The 22,256-nt window shown below is 41.5% G+C and overlaps 1 protein-coding gene across 1 annotated transcript in view; it reads left to right on the forward strand.

Moving 5' to 3' along the window:
• The first annotated feature begins 7,438 nt into the window (after positions 1-7,438).
• The window catches only part of ATG4B (autophagy related 4B cysteine peptidase), a 37,612-nt gene continuing 22,794 nt past the window's right edge, over positions 7,439-22,256 (forward strand). Inside the window, exons 1-3 of the mRNA XM_089665695.1 lie at positions 7,439-7,671; positions 15,329-15,430; positions 19,150-19,221. Of these exons, the coding sequence (XP_089521821.1) occupies positions 7,662-7,671; positions 15,329-15,430; positions 19,150-19,221 (184 nt within the window). The 5' untranslated portion in view covers positions 7,439-7,661. The remainder of the gene's footprint in view (positions 7,672-15,328; positions 15,431-19,149; positions 19,222-22,256) is intronic.

The raw sequence follows: 22,256 nt of genomic DNA on the forward strand, positions 1-22,256 counted from the left end.
TGTACAATCAGATTGTAAGGTGTGTGGTGAGCTGCTTAGATGTGCATATCTAAGAACTTTTGAAGATCAGACTTCCTGAGAATGGAGATGGAGAAGGGGGCTGAGTGGTGGGTAGTGCTGCACGACCAATGGTGGGTGTGGAAAAATCACTAACAGTGGGCAGGATTTAAAACCTGAGCCTATGTACAGATTGTATGAATCAATCATCTGTAACATACATAGTGCAGGTGGTCAGGTGTATATAACATAGTTTAGAAACCCAAAGTATATACAACTCAGCGTACAGTTCCCCCTGTGATTCTTTTCACGCTCACCCTCCTACACATAGTAGAGCAGTATCACCTATGCATATGCCTTCACATGCATACAACATACATACACACTGCATACATATACTGTACATGTGTACAAAATACACATACATTTAATTCACACACATACTGTACATGCAACATACATAATGCATACACATACTGTACATACACATGCATGCAATATACATACACACTACATACGCATACTGTACATACACATGCATGCAATATACATACACACTGCATACGCATACTGTACATACACATGCATGCAATATACATACACACTGCATACGCATACTGTACATACTGCATACACATACATTCAATATACATACACACTGCATACACATACTGTACATACTGCATACACATACATTCAATATACATACACACTACATACGCATACATTCAATATACATACGCACTGCCATTACCATGACCAATCCCAAAGTCCTTCCGTACAAGATGGCGGCACCCTCCCTCCAGGAAGTGTCCCTCCAGGAAGCGTCCTATGACAAGGCTCATATTAACCACCCACTGCATACACATACATTCAATATACATACACACTGCATACATATACTGTACATGTGTACAAAATACACATACATATAATTTACATACATACTGCACATGCAACATACACACTGCATACACATACTGTACATACACATGCATGCAATATACATACACACTGCACACACATACTGTACATACTGCATACACATGCATTCAATATACATACGCACTGCATACACATACTGTACATACTGCATACACATGTATACAACATACATACACTGCATACATATACTGCACATACTGCATACACATGCATTCAATATACATACGCACTGCATACAAATACTGTACATACTGCATACAGCATACATACATACTGCATACATATACTATACATGCGTACAAAATACACACACATCCAACTTATATACATACTGTACATGCAACATACATACACACTGCATACACATACTGTATATACTGCAGACACATGTATTCAATATACAAACACACTGCTTCATATACATGCAACATACTACTTACACATACATGTAACATACATACACATAGTACAAACTGCCTACACATACATGTAACATACATACATGTGCATACAACAAACTGCTTACACATGTAACATGCATACACATACATGCAACATATTACACATTCATGCAACATACTGCTTATACATACACATAAATACATGCAACATATTGCTTACACATACATGTAACATACATGAATGCACATACATGCAACACATTGCTTACACATACATGTAAAACGGCACCCTACATCCCTTTCCCTTGCCGGTTGGTGTAATTGGGTGCTGCGCAGCATATTACCATGACCAATCCCAAAGTCCTTCCGTACAAGATGGCGGCGCCCTCCCTCCAGGAAGTGTCCCTCCAGGAAGCATCTTATGACAAGGCTCATATTAACCCACGCAGCACTGTAAGATTACAGCTGTGAGAGGGATCAGAGAACTGAAAGTGTTACTAAACCTACAACAGTATCATCAATCTGCCCCATCATTGGTGTCAGTGGAAAGAATAGTGCCTCACCATTGGTGTCAGTGGAAGCAATAGTGCCTCATCATTGGTGTCAGTGGAAGGAATAGTGCCCCATCATTGGTGTCAGTGGAAAGAATAGTGCCTCATCATTGGTGTCAGTGGAAGGAATAGTGCCCCATCATTGGTATCAGTGGAAAGAATAGTGCCTCATCATTGGTGTCAGTGGAAGCAATAGTGCCTCATCATTGGTGTCAGTGGAAGGAATCGTGCCTCATCATTGGTGTCAGTGGAAGGAATCGTGCCCCACCATTGATGTCAGTAGAAGGAATAGTGTCCCCCTCATTGGTGTCAGTGGGAGAAATAATGCCCCAACATTGGTGTATGTGGAAGGAATTGTGCCTCATCATTGGCGTCAGTGGAAAAAATAGTGCCTCATCATTGGTATCAATGGAAGGAATAGTACCCCATCATTGGTGTCAGTAAAAGGAATAGTGTTCCATCATTGTTGTCAGTAGGGAGGAATGGTACCTCCTCATTGGTGTCAGTCGGAGGAATAGTGCTCCATCATTGGTGTCAGTGGGGGGAATAGTGCCCCATCATTGGTGTACATGGAAGGTATTGTGCCTCACCATTGGTGTCAGTGGGAGGAATAGTGCTCCATCATTGGTGTCAGTGGAAGGAATAGTGCTCCATCGTTGGTGTCATTGACAAAAATAGTGCCCCATTGTTGGCGTCAGTGGTAGGAATATTGCCCCATTGTTGGTGTCAGTGGCATGGAAAGTGCCTCATCTTTTGTGATAGTAGGAAATAATGGGTAATAGTGTACCATTGTTTATATCAGTGGAAGGAATGATGCCACACTGTTGTCATGGGGAGCAATGGTACCTTGTATCAGTAGGAGGAATAATGCCCCAAGGGCCAGATAATGGCAAGCGAAAGGCCAAATTCAGCCCAATGACTGCCGTAGATGAGAATGAACATTGAGCCCATGCAGTGTCAGGGTAGTCCCACTGCAAGGGAAGACACAGGGAGCAAATTTGGATTTCAGCATTGTCAGTCTGAGGGGGGGGGGAGTGTTAGATGGACTAGCAGATTTCAATGCATTAGCTGTAGCACAGCCTCTATGGATGGAGGAGGGAGGTGTGGTATAGGCAGGCATAGTTGGCACACTTGACAAGTGCCTATGACAAGGCTCATATTAACCCCCGCAGCACTGGAAGATTACAGCTGTGAGAGGGATCAGAGGACTGAAAGTGTTACTCAACCTACAACAGTATCATCAGTCTGTATATGCAGTAAAGCATGCTTTTTATACTCACTGTGGAACCTAAGGGGTTAATGCTCTGCATTGTGTAAAAAGGCTGTTTGAGCCGCCCTACGCGTTTCGTCATCGACGTCCTCACGGAGCGGAGCTATCCGCTCCGTGAGGACGTCGATGACGAAACGCGTAGGGCGGAGCTTGATTGATGTGATGTCATTACGTTTTTGGCTACCAGCTACTGCGCATGTGCTGAGTAGCTAGGCTTGTTTTATGTGATTGCTGTCATGCTGTTGATGCTGGTGTCGGCTGGGACACCTCTTGAGTAAGTGCAATGAGTACCTAATAAAGGAATTGGTTTTTATAATATTGCACCATGAAGTCTTTCTGTTTCTCTCGAGTGCCTGGCATTTCCCCCCATGGATACGATTGAAGGTGGTCTCTTTCTTTTGGAGAAGTGGATTTCCGATTAATTGCAAAGTTTTTTTCATCCTGTTATTTGATCTATGAGGATTGGTGTGTTGCAGAGTTTCGTTTCTGAAAATATCTCTATGGATGATCTGCCATCATATTATCAAGGTTTTTTTTGGTGAAATTTTTCATATTTAGACATTTTTTTGCACAAAAGTTTTTTGCACTTAAAAAGTTTTTTTGCACTTTTTTGTGGTATTGGCATATATTTTTTTTTTTCTGGACTTATGATTTGATGATTTTTTTATATTTTTTTATATATTTATATATATTTACTAGCGCAAATTATTTATTGCATTAATTGGTACACTTTATATATGGTGATTTTTTTGCAGCTGGTACACTATAAGTAAGTTATATCATTTTGACCATAGGCGCTATTATTAATTTTCCTTAAGTAGTAGCTAATGTTTAATTCTTCACTTACTGATATATATGCAGCTGTATGTCATAGTAAATCATACAGAAATAATGGAAACAATACTCAATATATTTCTAGAAATAGATTTACTGATGTTATACAGTACATGTATGTGTAAAGCACTACATGTTGAACTGTTTTATTAGGAACCTGGAAAAAGAGGATTAAAAAAGGAAGATTATTAATCAGGGGCATCCCTAGGGTTGGTGTCACCCGGTGCGGTAACACTTGGTGTCACCCCCTCCGACAATCCCCGCAAAATGGATCGGATCTGCGGATTGGGGAGCATAATCAATCGGACTCAATACAGATCAATACAGATCCGATCCATCCTGTAGGGATCGTCAGCTTTCTTTACAATTTACCTTTTCGTGGAGTGGGTCCGGTTTTACCCCCTACGGTAGTTGTCAACCGGTGCTGCACGCACCCCCCGCACCTGCCTAGGGACGCCCCTGTTATTAATTACAAACACCAAGTAAAAATATACGCATTTCTAATAACAATGTGGTTATTATTGATCTGCATGGGGATTATGGATGGAATATAATGGTTACACATCCCATGTAATACATTTCATCTTTTTAAATAAGAATATGGGGAAAATGACTTTTATATAAGGGCATTATGGGTGGAATATCATAGTTACACTTATCAAGGAACATCTTTCACCTATTTCTGATAATCAAATACATATACATATTTTTCCACATGGGGATTATGGGTGAAATTTCATGATTAAACATGCCAAGGACTATATTTGACCTGTTTTTGATAAGAATATGGGTGTACTTATTTTTCTACATGGGGATTATGGGTAAAATATCATGGTTAAACATACCAAGTAACAAATTTGACATGTTTTTGATAAGAATATGGGAATAGTTATTTTTCTACATGGGGTTATGGGTTGATTAATGGGGATACATATGCCAAGGACGATACTTGATCTGTTTCTGATAGGAATATCATGGTTACACATTCCAAGGAAAATATTTAATCTGTTTCTAAGAAGAACATTGGTATAATTATTTTTCTTCATGGGGATAATGGATGGAATATCATCATTACACATCCCACGTAATGTATTTGACCTGTTTCTGATATGGGTATAGTTCTTTTTCTACATGGGGAATATGGTGAAATATTTTGGATACCCATGCCAAGGAGCATATTTGACCTGCTTCTGATAAGAATATGAGAATAGTTACTTTTATACACGGGGATTATGGGTGGAATATTATGGTTAAACTTGCCTAGGAACACATTTGACCTGTTTCTGATAAGAATATGGGTATAGTTATTTTTCTACATGGGGATTATGGGTGGATTATTTTGGATACACATGCCAAGGACATATTTGACCTGTTTCTGATAAGACCATGAGTATAGCTATTTTTCTACATGGGGATTATTGGTGGAATATCATGGTTGATCATGGCTAGGAATACATTTGACATTTTTATTATAAGAATAGGAGAAGTTATTTTTCTACATGGGGATTATGGGTGGATTATTGTGGCTAAACTTGCCTAGGAACACATTTACCTTGTTCCTGATAAGAATACGAGAATAGTTATTTTTCTATAAAGGGATTGCGGGGGGAATATCATCATTACACATCCTACATAATGTATTTGACCTGTTTTTGATAGGAATATGGGTATATTTATTTTTGTGTATGGGTATTATGGATGGAATGTCATGGTTACACTTAACAAGGAACATAATAACCTATTTCTGAGAAGAACATTGGTATAATTATTTTTCTTCATGGGGATTATGGATGGAATATCATTGTTACACATCCCAGGTAATGCATTCGACCTGTTTCTAATAACAATATAGGTATAGTTGTTTTTCTTCATGGGATTATGGGTGGAATATCATGGTTAAATATGCCTAGGAAAACAATTGACCTGTTTCTGATAAGAATATGAGAATAGTTATTTTTCTACAAGGGGATTATGGGTGGATTATTGTCGATACACATGCCAAAGACCATATTTGACCTGTTTTTGATAAGAATATGGGTATAGTTATTTTTTCACAAGAAGATTATGGGTGGAATATCATCATTACACATCATACATAACGTATTTGACCTGTTTCTGATAGGAATATGGGTATAATTATTTTTCTGCATGGATATTATGGATGGAATATCATTGTTACACATCCAAGGTAATGCATTCGACCTGTTTCTGATAAGAATGTAGGTATAGTTCAGGGGCGGACTGTCAACTCATGGGGCCCCCAGGCAATAGGGGATCATGGGGCCCCTGTGTCTTCGCCCATACCCAAAAAAGCCAATGAAAGGTACCAGGAGCATCTCATGGGGCCCCCTACTGAACCCGGGCCCTCGAGCATGTGCCAGAGTGCTCGAATAGTCAGTCCGCCCCTGGTATAGTTGTTTTTCTTCATGGGATTATGGGTGGAATATCATGGTTAAATATGCCTAGGAAAACAATTGACCTGTTTCTGATAAGAATATGAGAATAGTTATTTTTCTACAAGGGGATTATGGGTGGATTATTGTCGATACACATGCCAAAGACCATATTTGACTTGTTTTTTATAAGAATATGGGTATAGTTATTTTTCCACAAGAAGATTATGGGTGGAATATCATCATTACACATCATATGTAACGTATTTGACCTGTTTCTGATAGGAATATGGGTATAATTATTTTTCTGCATGGGGATTATGGATGGAATGTCATGGTTACACTTAACAAAGAACATATTTAATCTGTTTCTGTTAAGAATATCCATATTCTGTGATTATTGTTTTTTCCAATTTTTGCTCTTTTTTTTGTTTATAGTGCAAAAAATAAAACACGCAGCGGCGATTAAATACCACCAAAAGAAAGCTCTATTTGTGTGAAAAAATTATAAAACGTTCATATAGGTAGTGTTTCATGACCGCGCAGTTGTCATTCAAAGTGCGACAGTGCTGAAAGCTGAAAATTGGCCTAGGCAGGAAGGAGGTATAAGTGCCCGGTAGGCAAGCGGTTAAAAGGACTGTCTCTTGTGCTGTTTTTTTATAGAACGTTACCTAAACTAGGGTTAATGACCTGTTCACGTGTTTGTGGATTTGTAAATACGTTTGTGCTGCTATATGAAAAGTTTCTATTGCATTTTACTAATATGTAAATATATCTTGGATTCCTCGGAGTTCCCCTTTACTGAAGGCCATGTAGCTTCAGGTGGGTGTGAAGGTGGAGAAAGCATGTCTCCCTCTCCCTGAGGAAGAACACGATCTGTGTGGGAAGCCATTAGCTGACGAGCTTGTAGTCAGCATGAACACATAGGAGACGGGAGGAAATACTAAGATGACCAGACGAGTGTGTTCCACGGTTAAATAAAGTTTATTCATGAATACAGACGCCCGGTCTCCAAGCTCTGTGATTGGCTGGGGGCTGTCATGTGATCCCAGTGATCTAAAACCAGGAAGAGGTGCAGTGTGGAGCGGATGGAGCTCCGGGACGGGGGAGAGGTGGATGAGCTGGTGATGAACACGGACAGGGTCCGATGAGTGAAGGCCGGGCTGGTTCTCATTTCATAACACGGGAGGACCTGGAGGTGGCCGGAAGGAGCTGAACACAACTGAGGAGACTGCAGGCTGCCATAGAAGAGCGTGCTGTACACAGAGACATGGACGCAGGTGGGGGCAGTACTGGACTGGAGGTGTATGGGGAGCGCCTCCTTTCAGGTGTTCAGTGTGGACAGTGTTCTGTTCATACTGATTGTGGACATCGATCATTGGGTTGTATGTCTATGGAGGCCTATGACTGGCACATTGTATACATGATGATGAAGTATACATACATTGGCAGCACAGTCCAGGGCCACCTACCGTTCTAGGTAGAAACATATAGTCCTTATATGTAGATGGATACATATGTTGAATATAAAAAGGAGAAAAAAATACAAATGTCCTGATTTAAACCCTGATTCCAGAATAGAATTCCCCCTCCCTTTCTATCTGTTTGCTAGTTTTAGAAAAAAAAATCTCTCAACTTTCATTTTTCACTTACATTAAATCAGAACTAAAGGCTTAAAGTGTTACTAAACCCACGACAGTAAAATCAGTCTGTATATGCAGTAAAGTGTGCTTGTGATACTCACTAAGGGATTAATCCTCCGCATTGTGTAAAAAGGCTGTTTGATCCTTTCTTCTGTGATCCTCCCCTTCTACTGACCCCAGTCAATCTCCTGATAGAACAGAGCCTTGGGGACAAGCTGCACATGCTCAGTTTGGTGTGTAGTGCTAGAGTTTTTTTTTCCTTGGGAGAGTGCATGTGATCAGCACAGGGCCATTCAGCACTGTCTGGACAGAGGGTCAGGGATTATGCAGCCTCATTGGACAATCAGGGGAGAATGAAAACTCCTCCTACAAGCTTAAACCAGTGCTCAGCTGAACACTGATAGACACAAGACTGCTCTAACTGCTGATGAGAAAAGGTATTTAGCAGTTTATATTTACTAAAATAACTGCATTTCCATGTTCTGTGTACTGTGGGAGACCAGATATAGTGAATGCAGGGTCCTGGGTTTGTTAACACTTTAATACTTACCTGACCATCAGTCCTGTGCCGGCATCTTTTTCTGATTGCCTGTCTTAAAGCCTCTTCATTGGCCAGCGGGGCGATGATGTCACTCCTGCACATGCACAGGAGGCTGTCATTCTGACACTAAGCGCCAGCGAAGACCACGAGCAGGCAGGTAGGAACATTTTATTTCAGAAGAGACATTACATGTTTCTTCTTTAACCACTTCAAGTCCAGACACTTTCACCCCCTTCTAGTCCAGGCTAGCTTTCAGCGCTATCACACTTTGACAATTGTGCAGTCATGTGACACTGTACCCATATGACATTTTTAGCATTTTTTGGAGACAGATAAAACTTTCTTTTGGTGGTATTTATTCACCACTGGGATTTTTATTTTTTTTTACTATATAAATGAAAAAGACCCAAACATTTTGAAAAATGTTTTTCTTATAAAATTTAGCAAATACATTTTTCTTCATAAATCTTGGCCAAAATATATTCAGCTATCTTTGTTAAAAAAAAAATAACCCAAATTAGTTTAGAAAGTTTTTTTTTTTATATTTATGTATTTTTTTTACATACTGTCACCCTAGCAGTACAGTGTCACCATGGTGACACTGTACTACTTTTTGGGGGTGAAGATTTTTTTTTTTTTTACACTGATTGCTTTTACACCCATAAAGGCTGTAAAATCAATAATTTCTCCTTCTCTCTGGCTGTATTCTTGCAGCCATTGAGAAATACTGTGGGATCTGTGATTGGTCACAGCTTGTCACATGGTACAAGGCTGTTGTGAATAGCCTTGTGCCATGTGACCTCTGTGATCATTCACAGATTTCAGAAGTAGTAAACTATGATGTCAAAAAGTGACATCTTGTTTACTACTGTTCATGTGATCACTGATTGGCCAGTCAGCGATCACATGAATCGGGACCTCACACAGAGATCCCATACAGCGATCTGCGTTCTGCTGTGTCCAGTGGACACAGCAGGCACAGATCGCGGTGCTGCGTGCCTCCAGGGAGCGCACACAGTCATGGGATGCGGGAGACATTTAGAAACGCCCCCCCCCCCCCCCCCCCGCATCGACAGTGCTCTTGCTCGGCCGTTTATCGACTTATGCCGGATGGGAAGAGGTTAATAAAAGCCTGCCTGCCTGCAGTTTCTTTCAGCGGCTTTAAAGTACAACCAGAGGCAAAATATTTTTTTTTGTTTTGTATAGAGGGGATAGGGATTAGAACCCCTGTCAGTTTTTATTGTTGACTATGTCCCCATTAAGGAGCTTCACCCTCCCTATTTATCCTGTCTACCTTTATCATTGAAAGTAAAGAAAATCCCTAGTTTAGGGTTGTCGCCAGAAAAGAAATAGAGGGGAAGTCTTCCAATGGGGACACTAGTTCTGGTTACCTGGGGGTCCCCATGGGATTCCCCTAATTTGCAGGGATTTCCTCTCATTTTCTGTTTTGACTGTGGGACAGGAAGTGAAGTGAATTTTTCCTAGTGGGACACCGAGGGCAAAAATAAAATGCCAGGGGTTATACCCTCCCTTACTCTATCCAAAATACGAAAAAAAAAGTTTTGCCTGTAGTTCTACTTTAAGCTATGCTGATGTGATCATCTTCTCTTCTCCTCTCTTCACATCTTGGAGGAGTCCTTCCTCCAGATATCCACTTCACTGCCTGCATAAAATGGACAATTCCTATTGGGGTGGAGGGGATCCAGAAGGGGCGTGGCGTCTGACCAAGATAAATGACGGAAACTAGCTGGTGAATGTTAACTCTAGATTAGATGGTCCCTCGCAGGCAGAAACTGTGTCAGCGAGAGACCTGGATGGGGGAACTTGGGTGAGTATAACACTTCACTAGCAAGGATACGCTCAGGTGTGTTCAGATACTAGTCCAAACCCACCTGAGCTATCCCACTAGGAAGATGTCACTGCAGATTGCCAGTCATAATCTCCCACCCAGGAGCTGCACAAATCCACGCCCCTTGCAAACTTACAGCTGCAGGGTAGAGAATGGCCTGGCTGCTTTTGATTGGCTTTGTGCAGTGACATCTTCCTGGTGAGATAACTCAGGCAGGTTTGGACTAGTATCCAGACCTGCCTGAACTCATCCCTGCTCTCTAGGTCAGCAAAGCATAACACCTCGCAAGATGGGTTAAAGAGCAATGGGGGGGATTAGTGTAAAAAAGATTTTGCCCAGAGATTGGCTCTAAGTATTGCTATTATTGGATGTTCACCCATTATTGGTCCGTCTAAAGCTGACCATACATACATTGTGTTATCTGCTTTAGATCTAGCAAGTGTGTGTGTGTCCCTCATGTTACATAGTTTTGGTAAATCTAAAGGAGATTGCACAATCACATTGTATAGTGTGTGGCCAACCCAAGGCTTGCTGTGTTTTACAATCATTGTACGATCTCCTTTAGATCCACAAGCAACCGTGTAGTACAAGGACCTGCCTGATTGGATAGTTTAGGTAGGTTTCCATAATACATTGTTATTGTATGAGATTTTCCAGTCCAATAGTAAGGTGTATGGAGAGCCTAATACATGTCTGCAGAAGTAGCTCAGCAATGCTGGAGCAGGAATAAGTGCTCCTTCTTGTGATTTATGTGCACGATTTTCACATGATTCTGTGCGTTGCGCATAGGGCATCCCATTCACTTGAAATTGTTCATTGTCTCAATGTCTTGTTGATCTCTTGACTTCAATGCTTACTGGAGTCATTGATTTAGAAAAAAAAAAATGTGCAGCCAGTAAAGTCAGAATTTTTGGATTAGCAATTCAGAGTATAAAAGCCACTTGATCACCATGATGGCTTCATAGTATTCTCAGCAGGGGAAGGTTATATTATTTATTATTATACAGTATTTATATAGCGCCAACAGTTTGCTCAGCGCTGTACATTACAATGGGAGACAATACATGAGACCGTACAATAACAATACAATGCGATACACGAGGGGTTCGAGGGCCCTGCTCCTTGGAGCTTACAATCTAGGAGATATTGGCAAAGTACTTATTTCTCCCAGCAGGGATGTGTGTTGTGATGTATAATGGTACATAATGACGCTTTATAGAAACATCACACTCTTATGTCTGTTTGTACTGGCTATTCTATTAATAGATCCTCTTTATAGCAGGGTAAGCCCTAACTGGATCATGATTAGTTTACTACAGCACTGTAGATGTTAAATAACTGCCATCATGACTAAAAGTGTCAAGGTCAAGTTCTAAGCCTAAAGTGAGCTAATGTCATGGCTTTCATAGTTGCATTGATCTGTTTGCTACATTTTGTTATCTAAAATTGTAGGAAATTGGCTGAAGATTGTGTGTATGACCAGACATGGAGTATAAAAATATCTTTCATTTAGGTTGCCTAATAACACATTTATTATTATTATTCAGTATTTATGAAGCGCCAATAGTTTGCTCAGCGCTGTACATTACAAAGGGGGAAGAACATGTGACAGAACAATAACAATACAATGCAAAACATGAGGTGATTGAGGGCCCTGCTCTTTCGAGCTTACAATCTAAGAGGGAGGAGATAGCTGTGGGGGATGGAGTGGTAGGAAGAGTGGAGGAGGTCGGCAAGTTAGCAGGGAGTGGGGTAGGCTTCCCTGAAGAGATGGGTTTTCAGGGTGCGCCTAAAGGAGAGGAGAGTAGGTGATAATCTGATGCGTTGGGGCAGGGAGTTCCAGAGGATGGGTGACACCCTGGAGAAGTCCTGGAGGCGGGCATGGGAGGAGGAGACCAGGGAACTAGACAGAAGGAGGTCTTGTGAGGAGTGGAGAGTGCGTGTAGGGTGGTACTTGGATATTAGGTCAGTGATGTAGTTCGGGGCAGTGTGGTGGACGGCTTTGTACGTCAGCGTTAGGATTTTGAATTTGATCCGCTGCGCAATCGGAAGCCAGTGGAGGGATTGGCAGAGGGGGGTGGCGGAAACGGAGCGGTTGGAAAGGTGAATGAGTCTGGCTGCCGTATTCAGGATCGACTGAAGCGGGGATAGCCAGTGGCGAGGCAGGCCAGTGAGGAGGGAGTTGCAGTAGTTGAGTCGTGATATGATGAGGGAGTGGATGAGCTGTTTAGTGGTTTCTGGGGTTAGGAACGTGCGGATTTTGGCGATGTTGCGGAGGTGGAGTCTGCACGAGTTTGTTAAAGATTGGACTTGGGGCTGGAAGGATAGGTTGGAGTCCAGAATGACACCAAGTACTCTGGTCTGCGGGGCGGGTTTGATGGTGGCGTTGTTGGATGTGATGGAGAAGTCAATGGGGGGTGGTGTCCGGGCTGGGGGGAAGACAAGAAACTCGGTTTTGGAGAGGTTCAGTTTAAGGAAGTGGAGCGACATCCAGTCAGATGTCGCTCAGTAGGTGTGTGATTCGGGCGGAGACCAAGGGGGTGAGGTGGGGGGTTGAGAGATAGATTTGTGTGTCGTCGGCATATAGGTGGTAGTTGAAGCCGTGAGAGTGTATGAGTTGGCCAAGGGAGGAGGTGTAGATGGAGAAGAGAAGGGGCCCGAGGACGGAGCCTTGAGGGACCCCAACAGAGAGGGGGAGTGAGAGGGAGGTGGTAGCATTATAGGTAACGCTGAAGGAGCGTTGTGACAGGTAGGATGAGAGCCAGGAGAGAGCATAATCTCTGAGGCCGAGGGAGTGTAGTTTTTTGAGGAGGAGGAGGTGGTCGACTTTGTCGAAGGCCGCAGAGAGGTCAAGGAGTAGGAGCACTGAATAGTGGCCATTAGCTTTGGCGGTTAGCAGGTCGTTGGAGAGTTTGAGTAAGGCAGTTTCGGTGGAGTGTAGGGGACGGAAGCCAGACTGTAGGGAATCGAGGAGGTTGTTGTCGTTGAGGTGAGAGCTTAGGCTTTTACCTCTTCTTCCTTTTTTTTTTTATTGTGCTATTTATGGAAATAGTGTGCACATTTTGTAACTAAAAACTGCTTGTCCAGGAACTAAATTGGGGTCCCAGTCTACCTATCCCTCATGACAATCTACTTGTCCTGATAAAAGACCTCAACCCTTCATTTTTATTTTTTTATATTATGCAGAGGTACTTTTAGGAATGTCTGGGACTCTTAAAAATGAAAGGGGCTTTATGGCGACTTAAACTTTTAAAGTTTTTAACATTGCTCTGTTTATATCCTACTCACCTCCTTGCCTGTTTCCAGCACCACTCCTGGGGAATAGCAGGGAGGGGAGAGACCTTGCAGTGTGAGGAGCACTGTCTGGGTGCTTGTCAGGAAAGGGGAGTGTTGGGCTCTTTTAACACTCAGCAGAAGCACCTCTGCTAAGCAAGTAAATAAGGCGCCAGCCCCAATGAGAAACTATAAAAACCTTTATTCTTCAGGTTACCCTTGCACAAGGTAGCAGTTGGATGCTCAGTACAAGCACCTGCTGAGCAGCCAAATCAAGCTCCGGTGTCCACTCTGTTAGGCCTCGTTCACACCTGGGCATTTTGGGATTGTGGCAGAATCGCTGCGTTTCTGCCCGCAATTCCAAACCGCACTACAGTCGCAAAACACAGGTTCAGGTGTCATTATTTTCAATGGCACCTAAAATGTGGGAAGCAGTAGCTTCTTTTGGGGAAAAAACTTCACACGATACGATTTGCCACCATTATCGGCTATTCGCCTCGCATGAAGCTTGCAAAATCGCACCATGTTTCTAGGTGCCATTGAAAGTAATGGCAAATTAACCTGCGTTTTGTGATCTCGGGCAGAATTTCAGCAATTTTGATGCTATCCCAAAATGCCAAGGTGCTAATGGAGCCGCCCTGGTTTACACATACGCTATTTTGGATGTGTTTTCAAACTCACATATTCGCATGACCGGCTAGATATTATGTGTTCCTATTGAAGTGGTTCACACAGATGCGATGTGTTTTGAGTGCCATTACGACAAGGGTCCTGTGGGAGTTTGAAGCGGTGCGTTCCAGACTCACAAGTGATAGTGGCATGCGGGGATAATTGTTCACATAGGATTGCCATGGACAGGAATTGTTGCATTGAAGTCAGTGGGCGGCAGTTGGGTAGAGAGAGAGAGAGCCAGCAAAATCGCACCTGTACTCAGTGATTTATTTAGGTTTTGTGCTGCCCTAGGCAACACAAAAACGGACAACCCTCTCCCCCCTCCCCCCCTGCCTTACATTGACCAAAAAAATTGTACTTGCATGTGTGATCAAACACTGATGCAAGGAAGCAATAATACAGCTGTGTATAGCCACTCAGTTGAATAGTACGTGGCACCTGCAGTTCCCTGGGTACTGGAACATGCCTGGAAACTTGTGCTAGGCATAACAAAATGTCCAAACTAAAACTGTTGTTATAACTACTTCAAAACTGTTAGCTGGAGTTCAGCTTAAACTTGTTAGTCCAATCCATCTACATCTGCTAGTCTAACACTACCCTTCCCCCATCCTGACAGTGCTGCTGTCCAAAGGTGTCTTCATTGCTACTCCATGCAGAATGGAAATGGAGACAGTTTATTGGTTGGATCACCAGGTGAAAGTAAAGGGGGGAAAAAGTAGAAAGAAAACTAATGCAGCCATCACAAGGATTAATAGGCTGCAAATATAAAATGTTTGAGTTTAATACTGCTTTATTAAGTGATTTTGTGGAATAGCAAGGAGATCTCCTGACTCTTGGAAAATGAAATTTGGTCTCTAGGGTTTTTTTTACTTGATACTTCACTGCTTTTTACGAATCCACCTAAAGTAAGGAATACTGCATAAATCATATAATTGAGTCATATTTTTTTTTTCTCACAGCAACTCTCACCTATGACACACTCCGTTTTTCTGATGCACCTGACTTTCCAGAAACTGAAGAGCCAGTATGGATACTAGGGAAGAACTACAGTGCATTGACAGGTATTGTAATATAAAGTAAGCACGGGTGATGAAAATGGAACTGATAACCATACATTAACCCAGGGTACACATGTCCAGAGCTATATGTAGCTGTCCTGTAAGGACAACTTTGGCCTCATCCCATTATCTTAATGGCCAGTGGCCACTAGGCCACTCTTCACATTAATGGACCAGTAAGAAAATGGAGAACGCAATCCTTTTTCAACAACATTCAAAATTTTAAATATGTTCAGCTGTGCGTATCTCTACATCTGCTGATTGTATTGACACGTGATTCATCATGTGCTTAGTTTGTGAAAGTTTTACTTTGAACCATACCTCAATGTTCATCTACAATTTATGCTTTTCTATCCTCTTCTAAATATGAATGTTGCCTCTATAACCATATACAAACATATATTGAATTATCTTGATTTAGTCTTTTCCATTTAAAATACATACAACAATGTCCAATGTAGCCGTATGCTGTTTTTTTATCTGAACAGCCATCCTATATATCCTTGTCCACAAAGTCCCATTTCCAGTGACATTACAGGCTGCCTCTAATTTTTGTGAACATGCTTAACACCTTCCTGCCTGCAGTCTGTATATTAAAGCGGAGTTCCACCTGGAAAAAAAAAATAACAGCAGCTACAAAAACTGTACTGTCTTTTAAAATACAGACACTTACCTGTCCCATGATCCTGTGGTGTTCTCACCACCGCTGGTTTCGCCGGTCGTCTTCTCTCCCTGGCACCGGCATCTTCATTGTGGGCACCCGGCTGTGACAGCTTGCAGCTTCACAGCCAGGTGCCAACTGTGCATGTGCGAGAAGTGCTGCGCTTTATGAATGGCCTGTAGTCGTCTGGGACCTGTCATGTGTAAAAGACTACGTGGAGGGAGGGGAGCAGGACGAGTTCCGCTTTCGATCGCCTAGGCAATTGAAGTGGAAGCGGGTATCAGTCAAATTTGTGTACCCGCTCCCCAAAAGCCCAAAAGTGCCAATCCTTAATGGGGAGCGGGGGACAAAGGCTTAAAGTGGAACTTCCTCTTTTGGGTGGAGCTCCACTTTAACATTTCCTGGAACAAAATCCTGAAAGTGCATTCTCCCCTTTGAGAACTAGCAGCCGACACTTCTTGTGGATGTTGTTTCTCAATTCCAGTTGTCAATGACACCTGTGCACTCCACTAACGAATGGGAAGCAGCCAGAGTGTTTCCTGATTTTGTGAACATTGGCAGCTCTGACATAGAGATCACATGAAGGCTGTAGGTCTGTTGACAAAAATGAAAGCCTGCAGATGAACACAGCCACTTTCACTTATCTGCAGTGCTATGTATATAATAGTTAAACTGTCGGGAAAACAAAATAATTTTCATATTACATTTTTGCACATCCACCTATAATAAGATAGCATTTTTTAAATAAAACAATGCATGAAATAAAAACATCTTTTAAAAAAATTCTAAAATTATTCAGGTATGAAGATTAGTTGGGGGGTGGTATTTTTATCAGAATATTGAATGAAAGTTCTGTGAATCTTGTGTGAAAATATTTGTAAATAGACCCAGTAGACTCTAAGCACAGTGCTTACGTCGTATTGTGTACAAGTTTCCATAGTAGCGGCAGCGAACTTCAGCTGCAATAGTAACATGTACACAAAGTGCTAGAAGTGCATGTGTGGTAAGGGTATAGCTCGGCCGTGCCTGCGCAATAAAAACAAAGTGCTTCCAGTCTCTGCCCTTCTTGGGCTGTCTCTGCCCATCTCCAACTCTCCTCTACTCCCCTCTGCACTCCTCTCTGTGGACATCCTACAATAAAAAAAAAAAAAAAGCCCAATGGCTCTTGGGATTAGTGATGATAATATAGTAGGAGTCAATGGGACTAGGGCAGACTACATCATTCGCGTAGGCAAATTGCCTAGATGAAGACCAGACTAGATTTTACTAGATTTACAGTGTTTAGAGGCAGCAAAATATAATGTTTTATTTAATTGACACTGAAGGAGGGGAGAGGCAAGTCCTATAGAATAAACTTTACAAACTGACTGAAGATCTGCTTTAAGTGACACTTGCTCACACTGCTATATTTGGCCCTCTGGTTAGGGTTAGCCTGCAGCTAACAAACATGCAGTGGATTGGTTTTATGCTAATATCCATTCCCTGCGTTAATAACAATAAGCAAAATAATTACTAAAGTTTAACTTTCCTTATCCAGTGCATTCACTCATATGTTCATTGCCGCTCCCTCTCTAGCAAATGATTTTTCATTTTTCCACTAGTAATAATGAAAATGGACTTTTGCTAATTCTGCAGCTAGTAGCGGCCTAAAGGTGGCTATGCTTGTATACATCGGGCTGCACAGGCTGGTTTCATACATAGTGATGGCTAAATCTGGTATCAATTTAAAACAATTGCATTACACAAGAGACAATAGCGGCAGTCATGTGAGATATGCGTACATAGCAATTCAGCACATCTTTTATCCAAGCAATATCTATGAGGAGATACCATACTGCCTTGCAGTTAAGGATGATAAAGATGAAATGATCCAACCAGCCCAGTAATCTGTATTTGGATCTGCACTAAAATGACATTGCTGAATCTTCTGCCACAGTCCATGTTTTCCACTGAGTTGTAATCCTACAACTATTATCCAGTTCATAGAAAGTGCAGAATTGATGTGTATAGGTAGCTGTTTCACATTTAAAGGCTAAGTTGACCTTTTCAAGAAAATTGCACAGCTTTGTAAAATATTCATACATTTTATTGTCATACCTGTAGGCAACTTGGGTCCCCCTAGAACCCTGGCCAAAAAACTCCTACTTAGTAATCCCCACGTCCTGCCGTGTTGCTAGAATGTGAAAACCAATGGTGGGGGCTGCTAACTGGGAGATTTCTGCCAGGCTTTGGGGGAACCTAAATGGCCTACAGGTATGACAATAAAATTGAACATTTTACAATGCTGCAGTTTTTTCTTTTTTTGTTTGTTTGTTTTTTAGTTTTTTTTTTATATTTTTTAAGTGGTCACCTTCTGTTCTCAGCTGCCTAAGAGCTAGGGGAGGAGAAACAGCAGCAGCACACCGATCTTCACAGTGAAAGGAAGCTGAGAACAGGATACCTTTTTCATAAAAGTACATGGTATAGCAGTAGCAGGCACATATCAGGAAATAAAAATGTTGGGTTTATATACTATTTTAAGTTTACTTGTCGGTGACATATACTGTACAAGCAGAACCTTTTTTTTTTTTTTTTTTTTTTTGCAAGCAAGAAAAATCTATTGATTGAGCCTAGTGATACAGATGTCATGTGCTCATGTCCCAGCTGCTCTAAAGATGAGAACATCCCTGTGGATCTGCAACATGGGTGCAAAGCTTTATGCAGCATTCACATAGTTACAGCAAGAGCAATGTTTTGGAGCCTCGCAGGACCCCTTCATCAGGCATGTGATGCAAACCTTTGGACTCACACTGAAGATCCACGGTGTGCTGGTGACATTCTTCTCCTCTGACTGTTCTCGCTTCCATCCGATGTTCGCTTCAGCACCTGCTTACACATACAGCCATCTCTAATACAGGAACGTGTGCATTGGGATTTTGCATTGTATATCTGCTGTAAAGGGATCATAGTAACTGATAGCAGTATTACACTCTTGTATGATATAATTGTTTGCTATATGCAGCGCAGACACTTATTAGTATGTAAGCTTTCATACACACTTGCCTTTTATTTTTCCTTTCAGAAAAAGAGGAGCTTCTGGATGATGTTACATCGAGATTGTGGTTTACATACCGGCGGAACTTTCCACCAATAGGTAACAAGAGCCTTTAGAATTGCATGCGAAAAAGTCAGATGGAAATCTTGGATTTAGTAAAGAAAGTTGCGCCAGTATGTTATTTTGCACCGCGTCAGCATTTGAAACATCACCTGTCTCGGTCTTTAAAATAACATGTTTTTTTCTTTGTAGAGAGAATAGTGGATGTTGCCAATAGTAACGTTGGCTTTAAGGTGGTTGTAAACCCTTACATATACCCACTGAAGTGACTAGCCTCAGGTTATACACAGGGATGCAACAGATCCGCCTACATTTGTTGTACCTGTTTATCTGCAGCCTACTCTTTTCTACAGCCTTCTAAAACACATGGATCAAAGGCTTTTTCTAAGCTGCAGAAGACAGCGGCGGGGATCTGATGTCACACACTGCACAGCATAGAGAGGAGAGCTCAGTGTAACCTGAAACATGAATATAGGGAATGGAAACACACACTCACTGTCAATCGCTGTCAAGGGCTGTCAATCGCTTCCAATGTGCTGGGGGGGTGGGGTAAAGCCATTTCTCTGGATTGCTTGATGTCCGGTTAGGCTGTCAGAAGTAGCAGAGGGAGTAGAGATCAGAGGAAACATAGTAAGTGCTATGGATCAAGGCAAATACACACTATAAAGGGATATACTTTGATCATTTTTCATTTCAGAGGTTGCAGTCACCTTAAGAATGCTAGTTCCCTGGCTGTCAGGCTGATGTTTTGGCGTTAGGACTGTCTGAGTATCTGGCTCATAACTATAAAGCTAAGGAATTTTGACACTTTTCTGACAATCATTGAGTTGATATGCAAAAGTGCAGCACTAAAGGTTGAATATGAAACCACCTAGAAGTGAAAAATTTTTTAGTGCTTATATGTGTGAATATATGATCTATTCCCTATTTTCTTAATGCATACAAATAGTAATGTTTAAATCAGAAACCAAACAACAATTCAGATAAACGTGCGAGTCCCAAAAGTTGATCTTCATAAAGTCAAACAGAAGACAGATGTGAATCCCAAAGGCCTTCAGATCACCACACAGCAACCACACACCACTCCAGTACAATAAGAGGGGGGCTTACCAGAATGGAATGACACCCCAATCAAGAGTGGTCATACAGCGCTCAATATACTGTATTTCACAAGGCAATCTCCTAACTCCAGCAGCATGTCAGCTTGCAGATATCCACACACTGTCACTTTTAGTTCAGCTCACCCATAGACTCAAAATGTAGAGCACCAATATCCTAGGAAAAAAGAGAATCCTAAACCCACAGTTGATCCAGAGGAAGGCAAAAAACCCAGCAAAGTATGAAACTATTTGCTCCTGCAGGGGAAAAAATTATTTCCTGATCCCCCGAGAGGCAATCTGATATTCCCTGGATCAACTTTACCTATAAATGCTAGTATCCAGTTATATTCTGTGTATCTAGGAAAGAATCCAGGCCTTTTTTTAAAGCAATCCACTGAGCAGCCAGAACCAACTCTTGAGGGAGTCTATTCCACATTTTCACAGCTCTCACTGTGAAGAAACTTTCTGTGTTTGGAAGTTAATTTTCTTTTCCTCCAGATGAAAAAAGTGCCCCCTTGTCCTCTGTGATGACCTCAAGGTGAGGAATTCTAGACAGAGTTCACTATATAAACCACTGATGTATTTATACATGTTGATCATATCCCCCCTTAATCTCCTCTTCTCAAGATAGAATAAATTCAGTTCCTCTAATCTTCCCTCATAGCTGATCTCCTCCATGCCTCGTATCCGTTTGATTGCCCTTCTCTGTACTTTCTCCAGTTCCCCAATGTTCTTTTGTGAATTGGTGCCCAAAATTGAACTGCATATTCCAGATGAGGTCTTACTAATGATTTGTACAGGGGTAATATGATATCTCTCTCTCTGGAGTCTATACCTCTTTTAATGTAAGAAGGATTTTGCTCGCTTTAGAAACCGCAGCTTGGCATTGCATGCCATTATTAGGCTTGTGATCTACCAGAACTCCCAGATCCTTCTCCACCATTGATTCCCCCAGTTGTACCCACCTAGTATGTATGATGCATGCATATTCTTAGCCCCCAAGTGCATAACCTTACATTTATCAACATTAAATCTCATTTGCCACATAGTTGCCCAATTAAACAGTGCATTGAGGTCAGCTTGTAAGTTGGAGACATCCTGTAAGGACATTATTCCACTGCACAGCTTGGTGTCATCTGCAAAGACTGAAATTGTATTTTTAATCCCAGACCCTATATTGTTTATAAATATATTAAAAAGTAAGGGTCCCAACACTGAACCTTGGGGTACACCACTGACAACCCTAGACCATTCAGAGTATGAATCATTAACCACTATTCTCTGAATACGATCTTTTAGCCAGTTTTCTATCCATTTACATACAGATTTTTCCAAACCAGTAGACTTTACCTTACACATTCAAAAATGAAGGGAAGGAAACGGGGGGAAAAATTGCAAATGGACTTTAAAGGTACAGAAATTTCAAACGCATATTAGTAAAATCATTTGTACTTTATTATGACAATGAGTCATGAAAAAACATCTTGCAGTTTAAAAGCCGCGGCTTAATGTCTCTCACCCCCCCATAGGATCCTTCTGGTGGTTCTGTATCCCTCATCACTAGTGTGTTCCTTGTAACATGGTGGGTTGTGGGACATTCTCTGCGGGGACAGTATATAATGATCTCTTTTAAACTGCAGTATGTGTTTTCATGACTCATTGGCATAATAAAGTACAAATGATTTTACTAATATGTGTTTGAAATTTCTGTGCCTTTAAAGTCCATTTGCAATTTTTCCCCCGTTTCCTTCCCTTCATTTTTCTATATTCTCTGAAATATTACCTGTGCCATGCGCAACTCAGGAAAGACAGGGGGAGATTAGAAAACTCAATGCATGGCTGAAAACCTGGTGTAAGAGGGAAGGATTTCAGATTTGTTTCACAACTACTGTCTTTCGTGAATCCATGCTGTCTGTTGCTTAAAATATTTTTTTCCAGCAAGAACTTATCTATGTAGTCTTTTATTAAATTCTC

The sequence above is a fragment of the Staurois parvus genome, unplaced genomic scaffold (genome assembly GCF_062004578.1).
Source record: "Staurois parvus isolate SC_StPar_1 unplaced genomic scaffold, SC_StPar_1.0 ptg000049l, whole genome shotgun sequence".
Classification (NCBI taxonomy): Eukaryota; Metazoa; Chordata; class Amphibia; order Anura; family Ranidae; genus Staurois; species Staurois parvus.